This window comes from Rattus rattus, chromosome 8 (genome assembly GCF_011064425.1).
Source record: "Rattus rattus isolate New Zealand chromosome 8, Rrattus_CSIRO_v1, whole genome shotgun sequence".
Taxonomy (NCBI): Eukaryota; Metazoa; Chordata; class Mammalia; order Rodentia; family Muridae; genus Rattus; species Rattus rattus.
The window spans coordinates 22,868,585-22,893,199 of record NC_046161.1 but is presented as its reverse complement, the minus strand read 5'-3'; the positions used below and the strand labels follow the sequence as shown (position 1 = coordinate 22,893,199).

At 43.7% G+C, this 24,615-nt stretch overlaps 1 protein-coding gene across 1 annotated transcript; it reads left to right on the top strand.

Moving 5' to 3' along the window:
• Positions 1–59: 59 nt before the first annotated feature.
• Positions 60–23,840, top strand: Acad8 (acyl-CoA dehydrogenase family member 8). Its single transcript, XM_032909883.1, has 11 exons — positions 60–236; positions 7,871–7,971; positions 8,746–8,915; positions 9,472–9,581; positions 9,943–10,019; positions 14,653–14,790; positions 19,340–19,475; positions 19,568–19,665; positions 20,640–20,792; positions 21,438–21,540; positions 22,976–23,840. Exons 1-11 carry the CDS (start codon positions 140–142, stop codon positions 23,026–23,028), a joined length of 1,236 nt encoding a protein of 411 aa, XP_032765774.1. The 5' UTR covers positions 60–139; the 3' UTR covers positions 23,029–23,840.
• Positions 23,841–24,615: the final 775 nt, after the last annotated feature.

The window sequence follows — 24,615 nt, the reverse complement described above, 5'->3', positions numbered from 1 at the left end:
CGTCAGTAGTTCTACTGGAGCCCGCGCTTCAAGGGCTTAATGGACTACAACTCCCAAAGTCTCACGGGGAGGGTCGCGAATGGCAAGTTCTGGCCTGGGCTAAAAGGCCCGGGGTCTGAGATTGGAAGTTACTGTGGCGATGTTGCGGACCGGCTCCCGGCGTCTTGGCTGTCTGCGCGCCGCGCTCCAGTCCCTGGCTCAGACCCACCACAGGAGCATCACCTTCTGCATCGATCGTAAGGCTGGTCTAGGCGAGGGGAGAGTGGGACTTTGGTGGGCATCTTTGTAGGCCCGGGTTTCCAGCCGCTTGCATGGTAGCTTTGGGCTTCGTCTGACACTTAACCAACCCCCTCGGGTCTCTTGACAGACTCACTTCATCCTCAGACTCTATCCCACCAGTCCTATTCCACAAACTCGATGTACTTTATAAACCCAGGATCTGCCCTAGGGACCAGCTCTGTGTGATCCCTGCGACCAGCGCTTAGTCCAGTGCAGTTGTCCCGCCCCCCGGCCCCGGCTTTGTGACTTTGGTTGGTTGAAATCATAGCAATAGATTGCCAAGGTAGGGAGAAGCAAGTATATGGGCGCTGGTAGAGATAGAAGAAAAGTTCCAGGTTATACCATATGTTCTGCCCACAAGTATAGATTTCACAGCTTTTAACCAGAAAACAATCGTGCTATAGAAACTGTTTCAGGAAAAAAAAAAAAGATAATCCCAATTGAGAAACCCTATCTGAGATTACAAACTGATTATTTAAGGAGCCTGGCAGAAAACTTGAATGTCACCCAGAGTGTTTGCCACACATGCAAACCAAGCCAGTTCTTGAGATTTAATTTTAAAGTTTATTTTAAGTAAATATCCATGATTTATGGCAGTATGACTTTGATAATTGAGAACAGGTTTAGAAAGTACATTGAGGCATAGACTTTTTTATTGTAGAAAACCGAGACAGTTTTAAGAGTCACTGCCCTACTTAGACACCTAGAACTGGGTAAACAAGGTAGCAGGGTTTGATACTAAGGTTAGGAAGGAGTTTGTCCCGATAACAAATGACCGATATAATGTGTTTTCACAATAGATAGTTGCTTTGACTTGGGTGACTAAGATACCCTTATTTGTGTGGCCTTGGAACTAGCTCTGTAGACCTGGCTGGCCTTGAACTCACAAGAGATGCACTGGGATTAAAGGCTATACCACCAGTATTCAGCTAGCTCTCTTTCACTGTTTTTAAAGAATGTTGGAGCTGGGCTCCTAGCTCAGTCAGTTTGCATGTTTGCCTAGCATTTTCATTCATGAAGCCCTGGATTCCATCCCCAACATTGACTCAGCCTGCCAGACCTGTCATGGTGGCATATGCCTACAATTCCAGCACTTGTCATGTGGAGGAGGATCAAGGGCTCAGGTCTAGCCTCAGTTACATAGAAAGATGGAGGCCAACCTGGACTACGTGAGATCCTGTCTCAACAACAAAACAATTATTCTTCAGTTGTTCTAATAAAAGACGCTTCTCTACTTGTAGATTTGTGCACCACACTAGTGGGTGGGATGGGGTGCTTAGTTGTGTAGTAAATATTAATGGATTTAACCCACCTTAGATCATGTAGTTCCCAAATAAATGACACAAAACCTTTATATTTATAATGGGCCTTAAAAGAGCTGGGTGCATTATCAACTCTCTGTGCTATTTTGTCTGCTTTCCTGTCAATAACCACAAGATATCACTTGCCATGTTTTGCCTGGGCTGCTCCTGTTCCAATGGGCTGACCCTCACGCCGTAGGCTTACAATCCACCTACCCCATGGGGCTTCTTCCTTTTTCTCCTGGTTCCCTCCCCTCACCCCCCATCTGTGCCTCAAGCTCCAACCTGGGAATCCTGGGAACTGAAGCTCTGCCTACCTCTCTTCTACCCAGCTATAGACTGGCATCTATAGACTATTTATAACCAATAGTTTTAAATTCAGGAGCAAGGTTTACACAACAAGTGCTGGCCTACGTGAGAGAATTCTCTTGAGGCAACTAGACCTCGGGATATAGAATGTAGCATTGCAACGTCGGTGTCCTGGAGTCACCCCACAAACCACAGAGACATCAATCCCAGCCAGACAGGGATAGTTTACTGAACACACACCTGAAGACCGATCAGGGCAAGAGCTGAAAGCTGCACACTTGTGCGCCGTTCAGGATCAGTTGGGACAAAACCATAATGAACTCCTAAGCAGATGCAGGGTAGGCTGCAGGGTGGTTGGCCTTTTCCTAAGGTTTCTAGTAGTTTAGAAATAACAGTACAGACTAAACTTTATCTAGCTTGGCTCTAAATGAAGGCCATAATTGGGAAATCTAGCTTGGCTCTGAATGAAGATCATGGCTAGGGAATTTCCAGGAAGAGTAGATAAGTCTCTCTGGTGGTTTGAATATACTTGGCCAATGGGAAATGCTACTAATAGAGGTGCAGCCTTATTGGAGGAAGTGCGTCACAAGTGTGGGCATTGAGGGCTCCTTGTTCTCAAGTTCTACCCATGTGGAAGAATCAGTTTTCCTGGATGCCTTCAGAGCAAGATGGAGAACTCTCAGCTTCGTCTCCAGCCCCATGCCTGCCTGGACACTCAAGCTTCCCACCGTGATGATAATGGACTAAATCTCGGAAATGAACGAAATGTTGTCCCTTATATGAGTTGCCTTGGCTTCACAGCAATAAAACCCTAACTAAGATAGTCTCATAAAAGGATATGTGTTCAGCCTGACCTGCCTCTGAGCCAAACTATTTTCCTTCCTTCCTTCCTTCCTTCCTTCCTTCCTTCCTTCCTTTTTCCTTCCTTCCTTCCTTCCTTCCTTTTTCCTTCCTTCCTTCCTTCCTTCCTTCTTTCCTTCCTTCCTTCCTTCCTCTCAAGATTTATTTATTTTATGTGAGTACACTGTCACTGTCCTCAGATATACCAGAAGAGGGCATCAGATCCCATTATAGTGGTTGTGAGCCACCATGTAGTTGCTGAGAATTGAACTCAGGACCCTTGGAGGAGCAGCCAGTGCTCTTACCTGCTGAGCCATCTCTCCAGCCCCCAAACTATTTTTCTATATCTATGGTCAGGGGGCTTTTCTTTTCTTTCTTTCTCTTTTTCTTTCTTTCCTTTCCTTTTCTTTTTATATTAGCAATATGGGATGGCTGGCAGGACTGGAGCAAAATGGCCTTAGTTATGCCAGGGAAGCAATGGCAGGAAAGCAGGTTTCAACAATACGCTGAACAGACCAAACCTCAATACTTAGTGGTGGGTCACTTGAGCCTATGCAAGGTTCTAGATTTAATCTCAGCACTGCAAAAGAGAAAGCTGATTGATGATTAGCACCTACGTCTATAAGTTGTTTTGTCAGTTTGTTTTGAGTTTTTTGTTGTGGGTTTTTTTAATTGTCTCACTTGGTCATTCAAGCTGGCCTGTAACTTACTTTGTAGTTCTGGTTACACTTATTTAAACTTGAAGCATGAGACACATGTCTGGCTGTTCATTGCATATTTTAAAGTTAATAATTTAAGAGAATTAAGACATACCTTATTATGAGCAGTGCATATAATTGTTGTATACATAATTTCATCCTTTTACAGGTGAGGAAATCTTGTTCAATGTCTAATGTAGCCTCAGTTTATAGTGGGCTATAACACTAAATTTAGAAAAGTCATCAAGTCACTGAAATAATTATTTTATATTTTAATTTTTATCATTATTTATTTAGGTAGGCTCTCTCTACATAGCTGTCCTGGAACTCAGTACGTAGACCAGGCTGGCCTCAAACTCACACAGATCCTCCTGCCTCTGTCCCCAAGTGCTGGAATTAGGTGTGCACCCCCACTCCTGAACCAGGGCTCAAGGGCTTGGTCTGCTGCTTTCAGGTGCTCCGTGAATCCCTAGATCCTCAGGACCATTGTTTCTCTGGTTAACTTTATTACATTTGAAGATGCTGGTGTTATTTAAAGGTTTGGGGGACTTTTGCTAGTAGTAAAGACTTTTCTAATCTCCCTTGGTCTTGTGGTGGTTTTTTTGTGGGTTCTTTGTTGCTATCGTTAGTGTGTTTGCTCCTCAGCCATTGTGTTTGCCTCAGGTAGGCCTGCCACTTGCAATTCTCCTTTGCCAGCTTCGCAGAGCGTTGATACACCTGCCTGCCCATAGCTACCTACTCTGCTTGTCTACTCAGAGTTAGGCTCACCATTTTGTGGGCGCTTGTGTTCTCTGCCCTTAGGGTTCTGTGGTTTTCTGAAAACTGGGGTGTTTTTGCTTTGAAAATATAATTTACTTTTGTTGTTTGCATTTTAGAGTCAGGGTATCACTATGTACCCCAGGCTATTCTGAAATTTGCCATGGAGTTCAGATGGACCTTGAACTCATGATCCTCGGCAACCTCTCTAGTTCTGGGATTATAAACACGACGTTATGCTGGCTTCAGTTTATTATTTTAACTTGCTATCCAGTTCTTTTCTCTAAGCAATGCTGCTCTTTTGTCTATCATTTCCTTTTCTGAATATCAACTGTAATTGTTATATAAGAAGAATTTATGGCTACATTGTATTTGCTATATATTGACTGTATATAAACTTACATAAAACTACTCTTCTAAAAATGAAATTCTAAAACTTCCAAGTCTTTGATTACCTGCACTGCTTGTCTTAGGAAGTAGCCTGTTACTTTGTTGTAGTAAAATAAAGATTTATTAATACATATTAAAGATGGACATAGTGACTCATACTTAGAATCCCAGGCTTTGGGAATCTTAGGCAAAGGATTACCTCAAGTTTGAGGCCCACCTGAACCACATAATAAATTGCGGGCCAGCTTGAACTACAAAGTAAGACTCTGTCTCAAGAACTAAAACCAAATATAAGACTCTGTATTGAACTCTTGCTAGAAGTAAAATTCTGTAGCATTTCTTTATGCCTTGAGGTCTTGGAATTATTACCATTTAAGATGTACACATATGTTTATGTCTGCATGTGTACCATGTTCCTCTTAGTAACACCAGCACTGCCACACAGTTGGTGCTCGATAAATATTTGTTGGGTGCAGTGGTGCTGGTGTTCAATGGTACTTAGGGGTTCACTGTGGCTGGACAAATATCTACCACTGAAGTATGGCGTGGTTCCATTTTGTTTGCTGTCTAAATAGTGACTTTCCTACATGGTTGTTTTTTTGCTTTTTGTTATTTTTTTTTCCTACAGTTATGAGTTTATTCCAGGGCCTCAGCCATGGTAAGAAAGGGTATTAGTACTCAGCTGCATTCTCCCAATTCTTTTGCAGATGAGCATTAAACTGTTGTTTGTAGCATCAGCACTTGTATAAAAAAAAAAAAGGCATAAAAAATAGTCTGACCCTTGCCCAGTAAGAAAACTGAATTTTTTTGTCCTACTCAATATTCCTAAGAGTGATACCTTCAGGTTTCCGTTCTAGGTCTTTTAGGGAAGACTTTGCTAGAATTCTTCACAACCCTCCCCATCCCCATCACACCTACTCCACCTACACGAATGCTTTTGAGGCAGGGTCTTACTATGTAGCCCTGAATATTCTGGAATTGTATGTAGGCCTCACTGGCCTCAGACTCAAAGCAAAGCCTCTTGGATGATGGGATTGAAGGTGTGCACCACCATGCTGGGATCCCCTTTTAACTAAGAGTGATGCCCAGATGTTCCTCAGAGGAACAAACTGTCACCATCACATATGTGCTATGGGAAGAGCTGTGCATAGGTAGCAGGCACCAGAGCAAATTATCGTCAAGAACAGCTTGTACTTTCCCTTTAAGTCTTTGTCCATACCACCTCAGATGTGCCCCGTCTCTCTTCATCGTAGTTTTTCCTCAGTATTTGTTAGTATTATAATGACCAAAGTTTTAGTCATTATAAAGGGCCATACCTTAGAAGGTAACTACAGAGTATCTTTATACCTCCTCTTCCCCAATCATCACCGTACCCCACTTTTTTACTTGGCCTTTACGTGTAGGAAGTATGCACTCATTCTGTCCTTTGCTTTGTACAGCACACCTGAGGCAGTGGTTCTCACACTAAAGAGAAGGGAATGTGAGTAGTGTAGGCCTGTTCAGTCTTACAGTTCCGCTTCAGTGCTCTGGCTTCTGGAATTCATTCTGTCTTCTTTTCCAGTCTTAAAAGATCATTACTTTTCACAGGAGTTGTGTCTAAGTTCCTTGTTTTTAGTGTCTGCCTTGTCTCTGAAATCTGCTTCATCTTAAAAAGCATGGAAAATACTCTAGGCTTTGCTGACAATGTTTTCCAATCCTACCTACCTTACTGGTGTAGACTTTGAGAGTGCTTGTAAAAATTAAATTCTGTGTTTTACCACTAGGGGACCAGGTTACTTACGTTGTGTAGGTAGGAAGTGTGTCCCACCATTTCCTCTGCGGAGATTCTGTTACAGTAGAGTCTGTGTACGTTTTAGGAGTTTCTAGAAAAATTTCCCATCTGTGTATCCTACCTAATATCATCACTTTGTCAGTTCATTTCTTAAGTTTCATTTACCTCAGTCCAAGAAATAAAGCAGTTACTGAGTCATATCATAGTCTACAAGACAGAAAACTTTCTAAGAATTCAACTTCTCTGTTGGGGACTTATCTGTGTTTCAACATTTTTTTCTGTCATGTTTTTTTTTAAGTCAGTGTAATCCATAAGTAGTATGACCATATTATTCCATTGTATCCTTGGTTGAAAAGTAAGCCAATGTAAACAAATTATGATTCCCTAATTGATGTTATAAAGTGAATGTGTTGGTGGAAACAGTGGCTGCTGCTAAATATGTCTAGAGAGGATGGGAATTTTCCAAGGAATTTCTGCAGAAAAACTAGGATAGGGGGGTAGAGATGACTCAGTGGTTGAGAGCACTGACTGTTCTTCCAAAGGTCCTGGGTTCAATTCCCAGTGACCACATAGTGGCTTACAACCATCTAAAAACCATCTATAATGGGATCTGATGTCCTCTTCTGATGTGTCTGAAGGCAGCTACAATGTACTCATATGCATAAAATAAATTAATAAATTACCCATACTATTATGGTTGTGTGTGTGTGGGGGGGTGGGTTTTGGTTTTGGTTTTGGTTTGTGATGCTGAGCTTGAACAGGAACCTCAACTAGGTAACGCTTTGCTTTGGATTGTATCTCCAGACCTCCATTTAAAGAAGAAAAAGAGGATTTATGGGTAGGAAGAGATAAACAATTCTGAAAAGCCAGTTGACCTACTTGAAATTAAAAGAAAAGACTGGTGGGCCAGCAAGATGACTTAGTGGAGGTAATGAGACCTGCACTGAGCCTGATGAACTGAGTTTAATCCCCAGAACCTATTCTCCAAAGTTGTCCTCTGACCTCCACATGCATATGGCACAGGTGTGTCCGTGTGTGCTCCCAATATGGCAGAGTCAGATCAGAAGGTAGTGTTCTTATGACCAGGTGTTCCAACAAACTCTTTATGCATCCTGGTTTCATTGTGTTCCCTGAGGTCTCTACCTATTTAGCTATAACTCTGTCTTACCAAGGAACCAAGGAAGAGATGTCTGAGTGTAGCTATGTTTTATCTTAGAATACTACAGGTAAATGCTAGAACAATCCCTTCTCCACGTGGGAAACTAGTAATGATCCAAGCCTAGCACTAGGGTAGCAGAGGCAGGATGGTCACAAGTCCAAGGCCAGCCTGGACTAGATTATCACACCCTATCTCAAAATCAAAAACAATGGAACACATAGTAGGTGGCACCGTTCTCTTGCTGCTGTCTAGGATATGTCTAGGAAATGCTATAGTAGGCCCACTCTCAGCTTTGAGGTACTCCTTATTAGTGAAACTCTTCTCTCATTTTCATCCTAGAATTGAATATGTCTGGTCCTATTCACAGCTTCCTTGGGGCTAAATGAAGAACAAAAAGGATTTCAGAAAGTGGCCTTTGACTTTGCTGCTCGGGAAATGGCTCCCAACATGGCAGAGTGGGATCAGAAGGTAGGCGTGTTCTCGTGGGTAGATGTTCCATCAAATGCTGCATACAATGACTTATCGCCCTCTCTTTACAGTCCTAACTGCTCAGTGTCTGTTCTCCACCCACCAACTCTTCCTGGAAGTGTGAAGGCTGGTGGTAGATGAGCTGGGTAGTTTTATGTCCGCTTGACACAAGCTGGAGTCATTGGAGAGGAGGGAGCCTCAAATGAGAAAGTGCCTCCATAAGGTGGGGCTGTAGTCAAGCCTGTAGGCATCTTCTTAATTAGCGATTTATGGGGGAGGGCCCGGCCCATTGTGGGTGACTCACCTCAGGACTGGAAGTTCTGGGTTCTGTAAGAAACCAAACTGAGCAAGCCAGGAAGCAGCACTCCTCCATGGCCTCTGGTTTCTGGCCTCTTGAGGTCCTGCCTTCACTGCTTTTGATGGTAAACTGTTACATGGAAACTTTCCCCTCCAAGTTGCTTTTCATCATTCTGTTTCATTATGGTAATAGAAACCCTGACCAGGACAGTAGATGACTACTTTCTTGGAAGTCATCCTGGATATAAGGGAACACCCCTTTTCTTTTTTAATTGAACAAATATTTAGACATACCTAAAAATAAAGCAGTTCTATAGAAGTATTTTTGGAGAACATTTGTTAATTGATGCCACTATAAAATAACAAGGGCATCTGAAGCCAAGAATTCCTATAGACATCCTAATCCCCACATTGTCCCCTCTAAAGGAAACTGTCTCAGAACCGGCCTCTGACCGCCTTGCTCTCTTTTCTATGTAGGAGCTGTTCCCTGTGGATGTGATGCGGAAGGCTGCACAGCTGGGATTTGGGGGGATCTATGTACGAACAGATGTGGGTGGGTCTGGACTGTCTCGCCTTGATACGTCTGTCATCTTTGAAGCCTTGGCCACAGGCTGCACCAGCACCACTGCCTATATAAGCATCCACAAGTGAGCATCCACACCTAAAAGCCTGGTGAAGGGCTGTGCTCACATAGGCTGGTAGGGAAACTTCATTGAGAAAAAGATGAGTCACAGTGGGTTGATCGTATGTGGGAAACTAGAGTGTTATTGGTACACAGTAGGTCTGCTGTTGCCTGTTGGATTCGGTTCTATTGCCTTCTACTGGTAGTATTTAAAGAATTGGTTCTGCTGACGTCCTCCAAATTACAGTTTTGGTACCAGCAGACTTCTCTAGTTTTCCTCTGTCTACAGCTGAGACCTCCAGTAGTTTGAGAAAGGAATAGGAAGTACATTTGTCTCTGAGTTTTAGGAGGTACTTGATCTGAGAACCACCTGGGCCTCCCATATAAGTATTCCAGGAATGTTTGTAGACCATACCCTTCCTTTCAAGTTGCGTCATCTCATTTGTTTCTTCCCCCTTCCCACTCTCTTTTGCTTCTGTTCTGCCTTGTTGCCTTTTGTTTCTCTCCCCACCCCCAAACCCCCAATTTTCTTGTCTGTCTTTATTTCTGTCGATGGCTTTTCTTCTTGGTATACCTATCAGCATGTGTGCCTGGATGATTGATAGCTTTGGAAATGAGGAACAGAGGCACAAATTTTGCCCACCACTCTGTACCATGGAGAAGTTTGCCTCCTACTGCCTCACTGAACCAGGTGCGTTTGTCCTCTCTGCAAGTGAGACCTACCAAGGAGATAAGTGGGACCTGTGTGGTCACTGTTCATCCGCATCTATTGGCACGTAGTATGGTTTACAATGCAGTTTGGTTATGGAATAATGAGGGTACCAGTCCTAGGTCCACAGCCTTCAGGTTAGAGTTCCTCCACGCTGCAGATCACTGTTGGTTGCTTTGGTAGAGAAGCACTAGACTGCATGAAGAATTTGTTGGTCGTGTGGGTTTAAAGCAATGCATGATGGACTCTTAGGAAGACCTGCTTGGATGTGGGACTGTGCCGAGCTCCTGTGACTGACGTCACTGACCTCCTTCCATCTGTTCCCCTTTGACCCGTGTCTCAGGAAGTGGGAGTGACGCTGCATCTCTTCTGACCTCAGCTAAGCGACAAGGAGATCACTACATCCTCAATGGCTCCAAGGTAAGAGTGTGTGTTCTCTGAGCAACTGAAGGCTATTCTCACGCCTCCTGACCACCCTCGGTGCCTTGAGTCTAACTTGTGAAGTTACATTGGGAAGGGCCTCTCTTACCTTTTACGATCTGGTTCTATATAATTGCATGGACTTTTGTCTTGTTTATATTTTTTTATTCTTTCATACATGTATCTGGACCACATTCCTCCTCTCCTTCCTCTCCTCCCAGTACTGTCCCATCCTTTCACCCAAACCACTGCTGTCTCCTCTCTCCCCTCTCCCCTAAATCCCCTTCTTTTTTCCCTTCAGAAACGAGCAGGCCTCCCAGGTTATCAACTGAACACAGCATACACAACAAGATGCAAAGAGTAGGTACAAGCCCTCATATCAAGGCTGGATGAGGGAACTCAGTAGGAGGGAAGGGTCCCGAGAGCAGTTGAAAAGTCAGAGCCACCCTCACCCCTACTGTTAGGAATCCTACAAAACCCCAAGCTAAATAACTATGACATATTGGCAGAGGACGAAGCATAGACTATATAGGCTTTGTGACTGGCACTGTGAGCCCCTATGAGCCTGGCTTACTTGAATCTGTATGCCACGTTCTCCTGGTGTTCTCGACACCTTTGGTTCCTATAGTCCATCCTCCATCTCTTCAGTGGGGTTTACTGAGATCTGCCTAATGTATGCCTGTGGGTTTCTGCATGTACTTCCCCATCAGCCTCCAGAGGAAGCCTCTGATGATGATTGAACTAAGCCCTGATCTATGGGTATAGCAGAATACCATTAGGAATCTCTTCATTGACTTTGTTTTTGCTCCCACAAGTTCCGCGCCACCATTACCCCGGCATATTTGGCAGATGAGACAGATTTGTAGGTTGAAAGATTTGTCATTGGGTTGGTGTTCCAGTCCCACCTCTGGAAGCCTTGCTTGGTTACAGAAGGTAGACAGCTCAGGCTCCTTAGTCCCTATCAATAGGCATCCTCACTAGGGTCACTCTTGTAGATTCCTGGGAGTTTCCCTGCACTAGGTTTTCATGTCCCACCCCCCTGTGCCCCCTGATTCCCATTTCAACCTGCCCCCACAAAAATCTATTCTATTTCCACTTCCTGGGGAGATCCATGCATCCTCTCCTCCTGCTTGACCCTTTTTCCTTAGCCTCTCTGGGTCTGTGGATTGAAGTATGGTTGATTATCTTTTACTTAACCGTTAATAGCCACTGTAAATGAGTACATACCATGTTTGTCTTCTGAGCTTGGGTTACCTAACTCAGGATGTGGGTTTTTTTTTTTTTTTTTTTAAGGTTCATCCATTTTATTATAACTCTGTAGTATAGCTTGCAATCAGGGATGGTAATACCTGCAGATGTTCTTTTATTATTCAGGGTTTATTTTAGCTATCCTAGGTTTTTTGTTTTTCTAGATGAGGTTGAATATGGTTCTTCCAAAGTCTATAAAGAATCTGTTGTAGTCTTGATGGGGATTGCTTTTAGTCTGTACATTGCTTTTGGTAGGACAGTGACTAGGTTAATTCTACTGATCCATGAGCAGAGGAGATCTTTCCATCTTCCGATATCTTCTTCAGTTTCTTCAAAGACTTGAAGTTTTTGTCTTATAAGTTTTTCACCTACTTGGTTAGGTTACCCCCATGATATTTTATATTGTTTGTGGCTATTATGAAGGGCATTTTTTTTCTCTATTTTTTTTCCCTCAATCCATTCGTATTTGTATCTAGGAGGGCTGCTGAATTTTTCGTTTGTTTCTGAGTTAATCTTCTATCCAGCACTTTGCTGAAGGTTTATCAGCTATACGGGTTTTCTGGTAGAATTTTTGGACTTGCTTATGTATACTATCAGTGTTAGGAAAAACACCAGCCCAGGAACTCGAAGACCAAGTTCTTGGCACAAAGGAGATTTATTTGTACCAGAGGGATAGAGGTCAGGGAATAAGAGACCAAGAGATAAGATAGAGGATGAGGGAGAAGGGGAGGGGAGCAAGGGAGAGGGATGAGGAGCATTTGTCCCAGAGGACAGAGGACTGCCTCTGGATAGAGAGGAGACACAGCACATAAGAAAGTGGCAGTTTATAAAGGGACAGGGGGAAGAAGACAGACAAGGTGCTGAAGAAGGAGCGGAGAGCTCTACATCTATATCTGCAGGCAGCAAGGAGATACTGTGTGTCATACTGGGTATAGCTTATATAGACAACACCCAAGTCTGCCTTCACTGTGACACAAGGCCACATCTCTTCCAGTAAGGCCACACCTCCTAATAGTGCTCCCTATGGGCCAAGCATGTGGGGGCTATACCTATTCAAACTACCACAAATGAGGTCTTTAATTTTTATTAGGTGAACCAAAGGGCTTTGATTCCTGGGCTGGGTCTTTGTAGTCAGCCTCAAGAGGAAGTAGGGAATAGACCTTGGTAGCTACCTTTAAGCCTTTAAGAATATAATCTGTCTGTACCAAGGCAGAGGGAATAGGGGAGAAGGTCAAGGCCTGCCCTAGCTGTGCTTGCCACAGTTGAGCTGGCCAGAGTCCCTTTGATCAGATTATCTGCAAATATAAATACTTTGACTTATTCTTTTCTAATTTGTACCAGTTTATATAGGACTTAAAGTACTATATTGAATAGCTATGCAGAGAGTGGGCAGCCTTGTGTTATTCCTTATTTTAACTGAAGTTGCTTTGACTTTCTTTCCATTTAATTTGATGTTGGCTTACTGTATATTGCCTTCATTGTATTCTGACCTCTCCAAGACTTTATCACGAAGGGCTGTTGGATCTTGCCAAAGGCTTTTTGCAGCATGTAATGAAATGATCAGTGGGCTTTTCTTTCTTTTGATGGTGGGTTACATTTACTAATTTTTGATATTGAGTCATCCCTGCATCTGGAATGAAGCCTACTTGATCATAGTGGATGATCTTTTTTTTTTTTTTTTTTTTTTTTTGATGTATTCTTGGATCCCATTTGTATTTTGTTGGAGTAACTTAGTGTCAGTGTTTATAAGGGAAATTGGTCTATAATTTTCTTTCTTTGTTGACTCTTTGTATGGTTTGGCTATCAGGGTGATTGTAGCCTCATAAAAAGAACTTGGCAGTGTTCTTTCTATTTGTGGAATAATTTGAAGAGTATTGCTGTTAGTTCTTTGAAAGTCTGGTAAAATTCTACACAAAAACCTTTTGGCCCTAGGCTTTTTGTGGTTGGGAGACTTTTAATGACTGCTTCTATTTCCTAAGCAGTGTAAGTCTGTTTAAATTATTTATCTAATCTTGTTTAACTTTGGTAAGTGATATCTATTTAAAATTTTCAATTTTGTAGAATACAGGTTTTTAAAGTATTACCTAATGATTATTTGACTTTCCTTACTGTCTGTTGCGCCCCCTTTTCATTTCTGATTTTGTTAATCTGGATTTTCTCTGTCCTTCTTTTAGTTAGTTTGAATAAGGGTTTGTCTGTCTTATTGATTTTCTCAAAGAACCAACTGTTTATTTTGATGTTGTTCTTATTGTATTGATTTCAGCCCTTGGTTTGATTTCCTGCCCTCTATTTCTCTTGGGTTTATTTGCTTCTTTTTGTTTTAGAATTCTCAGGTATGTTGTTAAGTTGCTAGTATTTTTTTTTTAAACATTTCTTTATTTATACGTCATACAGCTTTCTGCCTGCATATATGCCTGCAGGCCAGAAGAGGGCACCAGACTTGATTATAGATGGTTGTAAGCCACCATGTGGGTGCTGGGAATTGAACTCAGGACCTCTGGAAGAGCAGACAGTGCTCTTAAAACTCTGAACCATCTCTCCAGCCCTCCAATTTTTTTTTTTTAAGATTTGTTTATTTTTATGTATATGAGTACTCTATCTCTGTGTACACCTGTATCCCAGAAGATGGCTTCAGATCCCATTACAGATGGTTGTGAGCCACCATGTGGGTGCTGGGAATTGAACTCAGTTCCTCTGGTAGAGCAGCCAGAGCTCCTAACCGCTAAGCCACATGTCTAGCTCCTCCAAGTTGTTTACGTAGTTACTAAAGTGATAAAAACTTTCCTCTTAGCAGTGCTTTCGTTGTGTCCCATAAGTTTGGGTATGTTGTGCATCCATTTTCATAGAATTCTGAGATGTCTTTTAATTTCTTTTTTATTTCTGTCTTGACCTAGCAGTCATTGAGCATTCTCCTATCTTACCTTATCTCATCTTATCTTATCAAGAGGGAGTCTCCTCTGGAGTTAGAGGGAACATTGGGAATAGTGTTTGGGCTGAAAGCACCAAGAGAAGTCTTCAGGATGCCTACTCAGAGTTCTGGGGGCTGGTGTGGCCTCAGATCCAGCAGGGAATCTCCACCTGAGTTGGTGGCTGAGATGTGGCAGTGAGGATGGCAAATTGGAGAAAGCATCAGGAGGGTGCACAGACAGAGTGGAAGAGGTCTGGGTAGACAGCTTACTTGGTCTTCTGGGAGGTGTGCCCTCCTTGGTCTTGTTATCAACTGAAGCCCTGATTCTGTAAAGCATGGCTGGAGCAAGTTCCCTTTACCCCACCCTCTGCATTATGCCTTTGTTCTGTTGGTGGGAGTGTTCCATTGTTTTCTCCTTATGTCAGGCTAAGAACTCATGCTTGTTCTGACTCTCACGTACCCTCTTTCCACCCCCAGGCCTTCATCAGTGGGGGAGGTGAGTCAGACATCTATGTGGTCATGTGCAGAACTGGTGGATCAGGCCCCAAAGGTATCTCCTGCATAGTTGTTGAGAAAGGAACCCCTGGCCTCAGCTTTGGCAAGAAGGAGAAGAAGGTGAGTATCTCTTCAGCTATAATGAAATCAAGTTATGGGTCTCTGCCATGTGTTAGAACAGCTCCTGCTATTTTTCACAGAATTGGTTTATGAGCAGGTATGTAGCAAAGCAGAAGTCATTGCTAAAGACTCAGGCTCCTAGGGAAATGACAGATTTGCCAGCTGGTTCATAAGGTGCTGCCTATTTAAATTCATCTATTTGTCTGTGTCTATTTGTCCTGCATTTATTTTTCTCTTCCTGTGTCTGTGCTATGTGTTTATTGTGTGTTTCAGAGGGGAGTTGATGCTGGGCAGCTTTCTCAGTTGTTCACCTTCGTTTTTGGTCTCCTTTAATTTATTGTTACTGTTTTAAGGTAAGGCCTCACTCTGTAGACAACAATAATCTCACACTCACAGAGATTGCCTCCTTTTGATGTCATGCCTGACCAGACAGCATCTCCTATTGAACCTGGAACTTGTTTGTTCGGTGTCTGGCTGACCAGCAAATCTCAGGAATCCTCCTGTCGCCTTGTCAGCTACACCTGGCTGGGTACTGAAGCTTGAACTCAGATCCTTGTGTACGCAAAGCAGGCATTTTACCAACTGAGCCATATCCCCAATCCTTGTCCTCTATTTCTTAGTCAGCTTTTACCATATTTTACCCCGGGAGAGATACACGTGAAGATCGGATGCTTGTCAGAAGTCTCAGGAATGAAAGGCATGTAGGACACCACTTCTCTAACAAAAATAAAGCTCATTGACTGGGAGGGCTGTAGGTGCCTGAACTATCTAAGGACAGTGTTTTCACAGTGCTCTTTCCAAGGAAGATGCTCTGGGATTAAACCCTACATGCAGGCCATGAATAGGGAACCTGATAAGGTAGTTGCTGATAATTTAGGACTCATGGAGGGTTTTTTAGGACAGGTGATCAGAATAGGAGTACAGTTGTTGCCCTTAGATTAGGGCTTTTGGAGGTAAGTCAGGTATTAAATGACCCCTAAATTCCTCCAAATCTGCTAGGGTTTCCACATTGTTCTTTACGATAGTTTCTGGCCCTTCACCATTGCCAATAGGTTATAGGTCTTAGTGCCTCTGCTCTTCTGTAGCACAACAAGCATTTGCTAGAGGACTCAGGTTCAAAGCTGTGTGCTGTCTTCTGGGAGGATGCAGAATGCTTAGTCATTCCTAGTCCTGTTTGCACTTAGAATCACATACAGCTCTATGCGTATAAAATCTCTACAGTTGGGCACGATGGTGTGCACATCCAGCCTTCTGAAATCAGGGGCGGGGTTGTGGATTTAGCTCAGTGGTAGAGCCCTACCTGGGACACACACACACAGTACTAGCCCTACCACACACACACACACACACACACACACACACACACACACATACACGCACTCACACACATGCACACACACACTCACACACACTCACACACACGCACGTACACACACACGCGCGCACATGCACACATAGAACAGTTGCAAATGTCTGTGCAATAACACCTGACTTTCTATTTGGGACTAGGGCTGTAAACTGAGGCCCATTTGTTTGTCTGCCAGGGCTTCTTACCCACTGAACCATGAAGATACATGCTTTTTACAATAAAGATTTCACAAGTGTGAGGATGCAGCAACAATTTGTACTTTGTTTCTTTAATGAATGGACTTTTTTATTTTTCTAGACAGGGTAGCTCTGGCTGCCCTGGAACTCATTCTGGAGATCAGACTGACCTCCAACTCAGAGCTCCACCTCCCTCTGCCTCCCTAGTACTAGGATTAAAGGCATAGACCACCACCACCAGCATGATTAGACATTCTTAAGGCCAGAATTTTAGATAGATTCTTGCTTTCAAGTGTCTGTATCTGGTTTGACTGAATGAAATGCAGAGGCAGCCATCTTACAGGGCAGTCCTGGGAAGTTTCAGATGCTTGACAGAAAGAGCAAGTTTACAGTTTGTTTTTCTCAGACTAGGTCTCCTTAGCCCAGACTGACCTTAGACTTGCTCTGTAATGAATGCTCACCTTGAACTCCGGCCACTGCGTTTCCAATGCTAGTCTTATAAGCAGGCACTACCATGAGTGGCTAGAAGGTTTGTAGTAGGAAATGATGTAAGAAGCAGTGTTTTCAGGTAGGAAGGAGCCCGAGTATTACATGTGCTGCAGTTTTCATGGACTGCCTTGTTAAACGTGAAGTTCCTTTGAGTTTCTGAGTACCTAAATGAGGAGCTGATGGGCTTTAACTATGTATATATGGAACATCAAATGAGACTTTGATAACAGGTTCCACTAACTTTCTAGTCCAGCTAACTTTGTTTTGTAAGGAAAAAAAAGCACAAAGAAGTCAAGTGATTTGTCCAAAGATAAAAAAATTATAACCAGGATCTATGTCAGAGGCTACATTTCAACTGCTCTAATTTTTCTCTGAGCTTAGTCTGACGTGTCCAATGATGCTCTAGTAATGCAGTTTTCTTGGAGAAGCACAATAAAAACTCCTATTTGTAGTGATTACCACAATGGCTGATTTCACACCAGCTTTGGAAGACCATAGAATGCTGAGTTAGGAAAAGCAGTGGGCTCTGGTGAGTTGACAACACAGTACTGAGTCGCACTGCAACTAAATGTTAGACTAGGGCTCTCCAGGTCAATGCATGTCATTTATCTTGTTAATAATAGCACCTTTTTAAAAAAATTTTTTTATTAGATATATTTCTTTACCTACATTTCAAATGGTATTCCCTTTCCCAGTTTCCTGTCCCACCCCCTTCCCCATATGGGTGTTCCCTGCATCCTCCTCCCTTACCCCCCCCCACCCCCAACATTCTCCTGCACTGGGGGTCCAACCTTGGCAGGACCAAGGGCCTCCCCTTGCACTGGTGTCCCAACAAGGCTATTCTCTGCGACATATGCAGTTGGAGCCCTGGGTCAGTCCATCTACAATCTTTGGGTAGTGGTTTAGTTCCTGGAAGCTCTGGTTGGTTGGCACTGTTGTTCTTATGGGGTTGCAAGCCCCTTCAGCTCTTTCAATCCTTCCTCTGATTCCCTCAAAGGGGATCCCGTTCTCAGTTCAGTGGTTTGCTGCTAGTGTTGACCTCTGTATTGGACATGCTCTGGCTGTGTCTCTCAGGAGAGATCTATATCCGGTCCCATTCAGCATGCACTTTTTAGCTTCATCAATCTTATCTAGTTTTGGTGGCTGTATATATATGGGCCACATGTGGGGCAGGCTCTGAATGGCTGTTCCTTCAGTTGCTGCTCTAAACTTTGCTTCCATATTTCCTCCTATGGATATTTTTTCCCCTTTCAAGAAAGAGTAGGAAGATCCACATTTTGGTCATCCTTCCTGAGCTTCCTGTGACCTGGGGATTGCATCTTGGGTAATTCGAGCTTTTGGGCTAATATCCACTTATCAATGAGTGCAACCAAGTGTGTTTTTCTGTGATTGGGTTACCTCCCTCAGGATGATATTTTCTAGTTCATTCCATTTGCCTATGAATTTCATGAAGTCATTGTTTTTGATAGCTGAGTAATATTCCACTGTGTAGATGTACCCCATTTTTTTAAATCCATTCCTGTGGAAGGGCATCTGGGATCTTTCCAGCTTCTGGCTATTATAAATAAGGCTGCTATGAACATTGTGGAGCATGTGTCTTTGTTATATGTTGGAGCATCTTTTGGATATATGCCCAAGAGAGGTATAGCTGGGTCCTCAGGTAGTGGAATGTCCAATTTTCTGAGGAACCTCCAGACTGATTTTCAGAGTGGTTGTACCAGTTTGCAATCCCACCAACAATGGAGGAGTGTTCCTCTTTCTCTGCATCCTCGCCAGCATCTGTTGTCACCTGAGTTTTTTTATCTTAGCCATTCTGACTGGTGTGAGGTGGAATCTCAGGGTTGTTTTGATTTGCATTCCCTGATGACTAAGGATGTTGAACATTTCTTTAGGTGCTTTTCGGCCATTTGATATTCCTCAGCTGAGAATGTTTTGTTTAGTTCTGTACCCCATTTTTTAATGGGGTTATTTGGTTCTCTGGAGTCTAACTTTTTGAGTTTTTTGTGTATTTTGTATATACTAGCCCTCTAATAGCACCTTTTAGGGACACAAATCTTATGAAAGGAAAAGTGTGGTTATTGTTCACAAGGCCTTTAAAAGTAAATTTTCCAAACAATTTCTCAGGGAAGTTGTACTCAGGGACACTGAAAATAAGGACAGATCTGGTCCTGAGCCTACAAGAATTGATAGAGTAGACAATACAGACTTGTGTAATATGCTGCACTGTGTTAGCCAGGCATGGGCTGTAATCCTGGCCCTTGGGGGGGCAGGAAGAGCATACTGCAGTCAGCCTGGCCTACAGCTAAGACCCTGTTGAAAATAAATAAGACATTGCTTATCTGAAATAGGCATTTTGTAAGTATTGACAGACCTGTACTTTTTCCTTTTGTTTTATGTTCTTATGGGTTTAAGTGCTAGGTTGCTGGAACCTATTTATTACAGCTTCTGTCCACAGGGGAGGCCACCCTGCTTGGGGAAATCGTAGGGCAGCCACCAAGACCCTGATTTTTGCCAGGTGGGGTGGAACTCGCAGCCAACCCGAGCAGTGATCTTTGAAGACTGTGCTGTCCCTGTGGCCAACAGGATTGGGACCGAGGGGCAGGGTTTTCTCATCGCCATGAAAGGACTGAATGGTGGAAGGATCAATGTTGGTGAGGCCAAAAAGGAGTTGGGGAGGGAAGGCAAGGGCGAGGCTAGCAACTGTCATTCAGGCTCAGCTGAAGTCCTGATGCTTGCCCTCCAGCATCCTGCTCTCTGGGAGCTGCACATGCTTCTGTTGTCCTTACCCAAGAGCACCTCAAGGTCAGGAAGCAGTTCGGAGCACCTCTAGCCAGAAGCCAGGTCAGTTACCTAGGGTCTGCATTTCATTTGTGTTCTGTCCATGCCTTCCCTGGGGCCCACATTCTTGATTGGGGTGGGGTGAGCATGGCAGGACTATGAAATCCGATGAAGAACTGGCCACCATCTTCATCAGAATGTATATTTTGCATGCGCCAGCCCCACCCCCTATTTTTTCAGGAGGCAGTAATACCAAGGCAAACAAAGCAGGCTTCTTCAGAAGTGGCAAGAGAATTTTGAAGTCCTTAGAAAAGGCACCTAATCTGAGATGTCTTTGTGTGTGAGAGAGAGAGAGTGAGTGTGTGTGTGTGTGTGTGTGTGTGTGTGTGTGTGTGTGTGCACGAGTGCATGTCATAGTGCCTATGTAGAGGTCAGAGGATAACTTTCAAAGAGTTGGTTCTCTTCTGCCCATGGATCATCTGGGGTGGAACTCAGTTTGATCTGCATGTGTATAGGCGCCTCTGCCTGCCGAGCCAGCTCACCCACTCCAGATGTCCTTCTTTTTTTAAATAGTGTAGAATAGAGTTTATTCAGGGCATGGGTAAGGGTGTTGAGGGTAGTAGAGACAGAGAAAGGCAGGGGTGGGGTGGGGGATAGACGACTAGAGACCAGCCATGAGCATGTGGAGAGAGAGGGGAGGGGCGTGGGAGGAGGATAAGGGGACAGGAGCAAGAGGAGAGAGCAAGACCTTTTTTTGTTTTTAAATTTTTTTTTAGTTTATTTTATGTATTTGAGTGTTCTATCTACATGCATACCTGTGTGCCAGAAGAAGGCATTGGATCCCATTACAGATGGTTGTGAGCCATCATGTAGTTGCTGGGAACTGAACTCAGGACCTCCGGAAGAACAGCCAGTGCTCTTAACCACTGAGCCCTCTCTCCAGCCCCAAGATGTCTTATCAGTAGTTCCGGATTCCCCCAGATGACCTGTCTAAAGCCTTGTTTCTGTTTCGGTTCCATCCTTGCCTGTGGCTGCAGTACCTGCAATTCCAGTTGGCAGACATGGCCACCAAGCTGGTTGCCTCCCGGTTGATGATCCGCACGGCAGCAGTGGCTTTGCAGGAGGACCGGGAAGATGCAGTGGCCCTGTGTTCCATGGCTAAGCTCTTTGCTACAGAGGAATGCTTCACTGTAAGTGGTAGGTCTTTGCCTTCCTGAGGCAGACAGGAAGTAGCTGTCTACGGGATCCTGAGAGAGATGACTCATCTAGAGATCCCTATCCTCCTGAGGCACTGAAGGAATCACTGTGGGCATTAAGGCTGAGATGAACTTGTGAAAGGGCTGCATGGGAGCTCTCCTGCTGCTCTCGTAGCCTTCTCCACGCTATCAAATGCATCAGTATGGCTCTGTCTTTCGGAAGTGTTGGAGATGAGGCACATCTCTGTAAGGTTCAGACAGCCCAGTGATGCTAACCCAAACTTAGCACAATTGCCATGTTTACTTCCTCACACACAGAGCTGTCTCTGCATGAGACTTCTTTGTCACTAGGTGGCACCTGAACTTCCTGTAGTCAGTCAGTCAGCGTGGTTGTAAGACAGCATAAAAGGAGAAAAGCAAATGTCTGTGCACTGTCTGACTGGCAGGAATTGACTGGACCAGTAGGAGGGCTGCCCTTGTGTCTGACCGCTAGAATCTGGAGCTCCTCTCTGGGCTCTGTTCTTTCTCTCATTCGTCTAGAGTAGGCTGCCAGGCTGAGGTTTGCAGTGTCTCGGGGAAGCTAAGAACTACACAGTCTCCTGGGATCAAAGACATCTGTGTCCTCCTGTCTCCCAACAGATCTGCAACCAGGCTTTGCAGATGCATGGGGGCTACGGCTACCTGAAGGACTATGCTGTTCAACAGTATATGCGGGACTCCAGGGTCCATCAAATCCTAGAAGGTAAAATGTGCAGGGGCTACTCTCCTGTGTTTGGAGAAGTTGGAAGATCTATGCTTTTCCAAGCCTATGTCAGTCCTTCTGTGCTACCTGTCCCTCAGGATCCTGCCAGGTCCCTTTCTTTCTCTCCGTTCTTCCTCTCCTCAGCCCTGCTTTGTCAGTGCTCTGTAGCTACATTAGAACGTGCTCTAGGCTGGGAGCCCCCAGCCTCTGCCGTATCCTCATGATTGAGGCATCAGACCACTCCATTTTTTGCAGATTTCAGACAGTTCAAACCGAGCTTGACGTAGGAAATCTTGTAGAAAAGCACACTGGGGACAGTTTTGTACTGTCGTAAAGGACGTGGTCCTCACGGATCCTAACCTAAATGTTACCTGCGTCAGTGTTGCTAGTATATTGTTTAGTGGAATTGTCAGCATGCAACTTCCTTCTGTAACTGCCGACATTCTGTCGGGACTGAGCTGTTAGGTACGGAATGTGGCTTATGCTCAGCGATCAGTTCATGAGGCTGGAGGAGACGTAACTTCTGTTGTAGCTAGCGTAGGCAGCCAGGGCTGTCCCAGGCTGGGGAGGCGTGAGCCAGAGCCTATCTGTGTGCTTTCTGCTGAAACAATGTAGGGGTGTTTTATTGGGATCACAGAAGACCTTCAAAGGATTCACGTCACACCTGAGTGGGTACCATAATCTTCTGCAGGACTCGTTAAAACAGGTTATGGGCGGTTTCTGCTCCACTGGGCCAAGTGAAGGCTGTGGTCATTGGTGTGGAAAAATTTGAGGCCCACTGTCCCAGTCTGAATCATAATCTGCTTTCTTTCCAAACTTGAACCTTGTGTGGCTTGTGTGGCTCAGTCCCTTATACTGAAATCAGACTTCCCAGAGTTCTTGAGTGGGAAATGATACCGTTTTACAGGGAAGTTTGGACATGCATTCCTTTAGATCACGTGATTATTGGTTCTTCAAGGGCTTTACTTGTATTCTGTATGTACTGAAGGCCATGATTAAAAATAAAATGAGCAGTCATTTCCCTCCTTCAGGGAAATGTTTTATTTTTTTTTTTTTTTTTTTTTTTTTTTTTGGTTTTTTTCAGAGTTGGGGACCGAACCCAGGGCCTTGCATGCTTCCTTCTACCACTGAGCCCCCAACCCCGGAAATGTTTTATTTTATACTTAAGTTTTCTGATCACCAAAAGAAATGTGTATTATTGAAAAATATATAAAATATCGAAAAAGCAAAAGATGTGTTTTTTATTTGGGATGTATATTTTTTATATTTTATTTGTTAAACTCTTCAGATGTTTTCCTATCTTTTAACATGTACAATTAAAGTTTAAAAATTAGAGTTATACTATTTTCTTCTACATCTTCATTTAACACAACCATTTTTGTTTAAATCCATGACTGCTCTGTTCCTACTGAATCTGTCATTGTTGCTCTTGCAGGTAGCAATGAAGTGATGAGGATGCTGATCTCCCGGAGCCTGCTTCAGGACTAGCTCCCTGACTGGAGCCTAGCCTAGAGCTCGAGTGCAGCTGTAACCAGTGTTGAATGCTCACATTGGCTGTTCAGTTGCAAATGAATCATGAAGCAGACTGAAGGGCCGAGCTCTTCTAAAGAGACCTGAGCTGTCGGCTGCAGTGCTGGCTCTGAGACAGGAAGTGTTCTTAGCAGAGCTAGAAGGGCTGCTCCGAGGAGCCATGCCAAAAAGCAGACCTGCACACTGCTTTCCTCACTCTGGAGGACAAAGCGTCAGGGCTGTGGCTGGATCCACAGCTTGTGCGTTTTGTTGATTCTTATCCTTAGGGTCTGGGTGCCTCAATGAAGCTTTTCCTGATTAAAGAGGTCAAGACTGGGGAGGCAAGGGCAGTGGACAGACCTTTCCCTTTCTGGTTTCTGTTCTGCCCTAGGGTTCATCTCAGGCCAGTACTCCTGGACTCAGATCATGATGAAATAAATATTGGGGAATCTTCTGCTACGTGATGAATTAGGGTGCACCTTTAACTCCTGTAACCATGAAATAAATGTCAAGGGCTAAGACTGTTTTGGAATATTTGGATTTTTAATGGGATTTATTTCCTCTGGAGGCTCCTTCTTTTTGTAAGTGCATTTAATTAGTCCCTTGATAAGTGAAATCTATGTCTTTACTGCCTCCTTCAACTATAAACCTTAAAACTATATTTGAGATTTTGTATTTGATTAAATATTTAATTGGATTTTGGAATAATTAGAATTTTCTCCTAAGGCAGTTTGTCTTTTTAAAAGGAAATCTTTTTATTAATAATTTTATAAACAAAGTATCATTTGTCACATGTGAATGTCTATTATTCAATGATTTGGACTTTGGGGAAAGTCCTATTACAGATGGTTATTTAATCAGTCTTTTGATGTTTAGAAAAGAAAAATCTGTGAGGTATTTGGTTAACCGCAAGTCAGTGATTATAGAAAAGGGTCTGTGTCTGTAGTTATGACAGACGTCTTCCATATCCTCTGTCTTTGGAATTGTCTTCTGCATGGGAGCAAAGTAGGGTTCAATGTTGAAAATGATATTAGCGAATCCTTGAAGTAGTGTGTGGTCACAGTGTCTGGACAAGACAGAATAGCCTGGCAAGAATGGGAAGGAAGGCTTACAGAGCAGGCAAACGTTCAGATGAAGCTTCTGTGAACATGCTTAATACTTAACGGGAAATTGCTTTACAGAGGTCAAGGGAAGGGGGTACAGGATTTGTGTTGGGAGGTGTTGACATTTGTGGTCATTGTGGTATGGTATTGGCATGAAACAGAAAATACCAACTTCTTTGTCCGTGTGTATGGGGGGAGCATGTATGTGATGTCCATCCATGTGTGCACACCACTTTCTGTGAAAGTCAGGTAAACTTTTTTTTTTTTTTTTGTTTTTTTTTTTTCTGGAGCTGGGACCCAACCCGGGCCTTGTGCCCTAGGCAACTTACCACTGAGCTAAATCCCAACCCCAGGTAAACTTTTTGAGCATCAGTTCCTCCTCTCACGATGCAGGGTTCCAAGAATCACACAGGTCATCAAGCTTGTTCAGCAAGCACTTCTACCTACTGAGGAATCTCACTGG

Excerpts from the sequence above, each read along its gene's own strand:
- Acad8 (XM_032909883.1), top strand. The coding sequence starts at position 140 with ATGTTGCGGACCGGCTCCCGGCGTCTTGGCTGTCTGCGCGCCGCGCTC. Across the intron at positions 7,972-8,745 it reads TGGCAGAGTGGGATCAGAAG|GAGCTGTTCCCTGTGGATGT; the intron begins GTAGGCGTGTTC and ends TTTTCTATGTAG. Across the intron at positions 14,791-19,339 it reads TTGGCAAGAAGGAGAAGAAG|GTGGGGTGGAACTCGCAGCC; the intron begins GTGAGTATCTCT and ends GATTTTTGCCAG.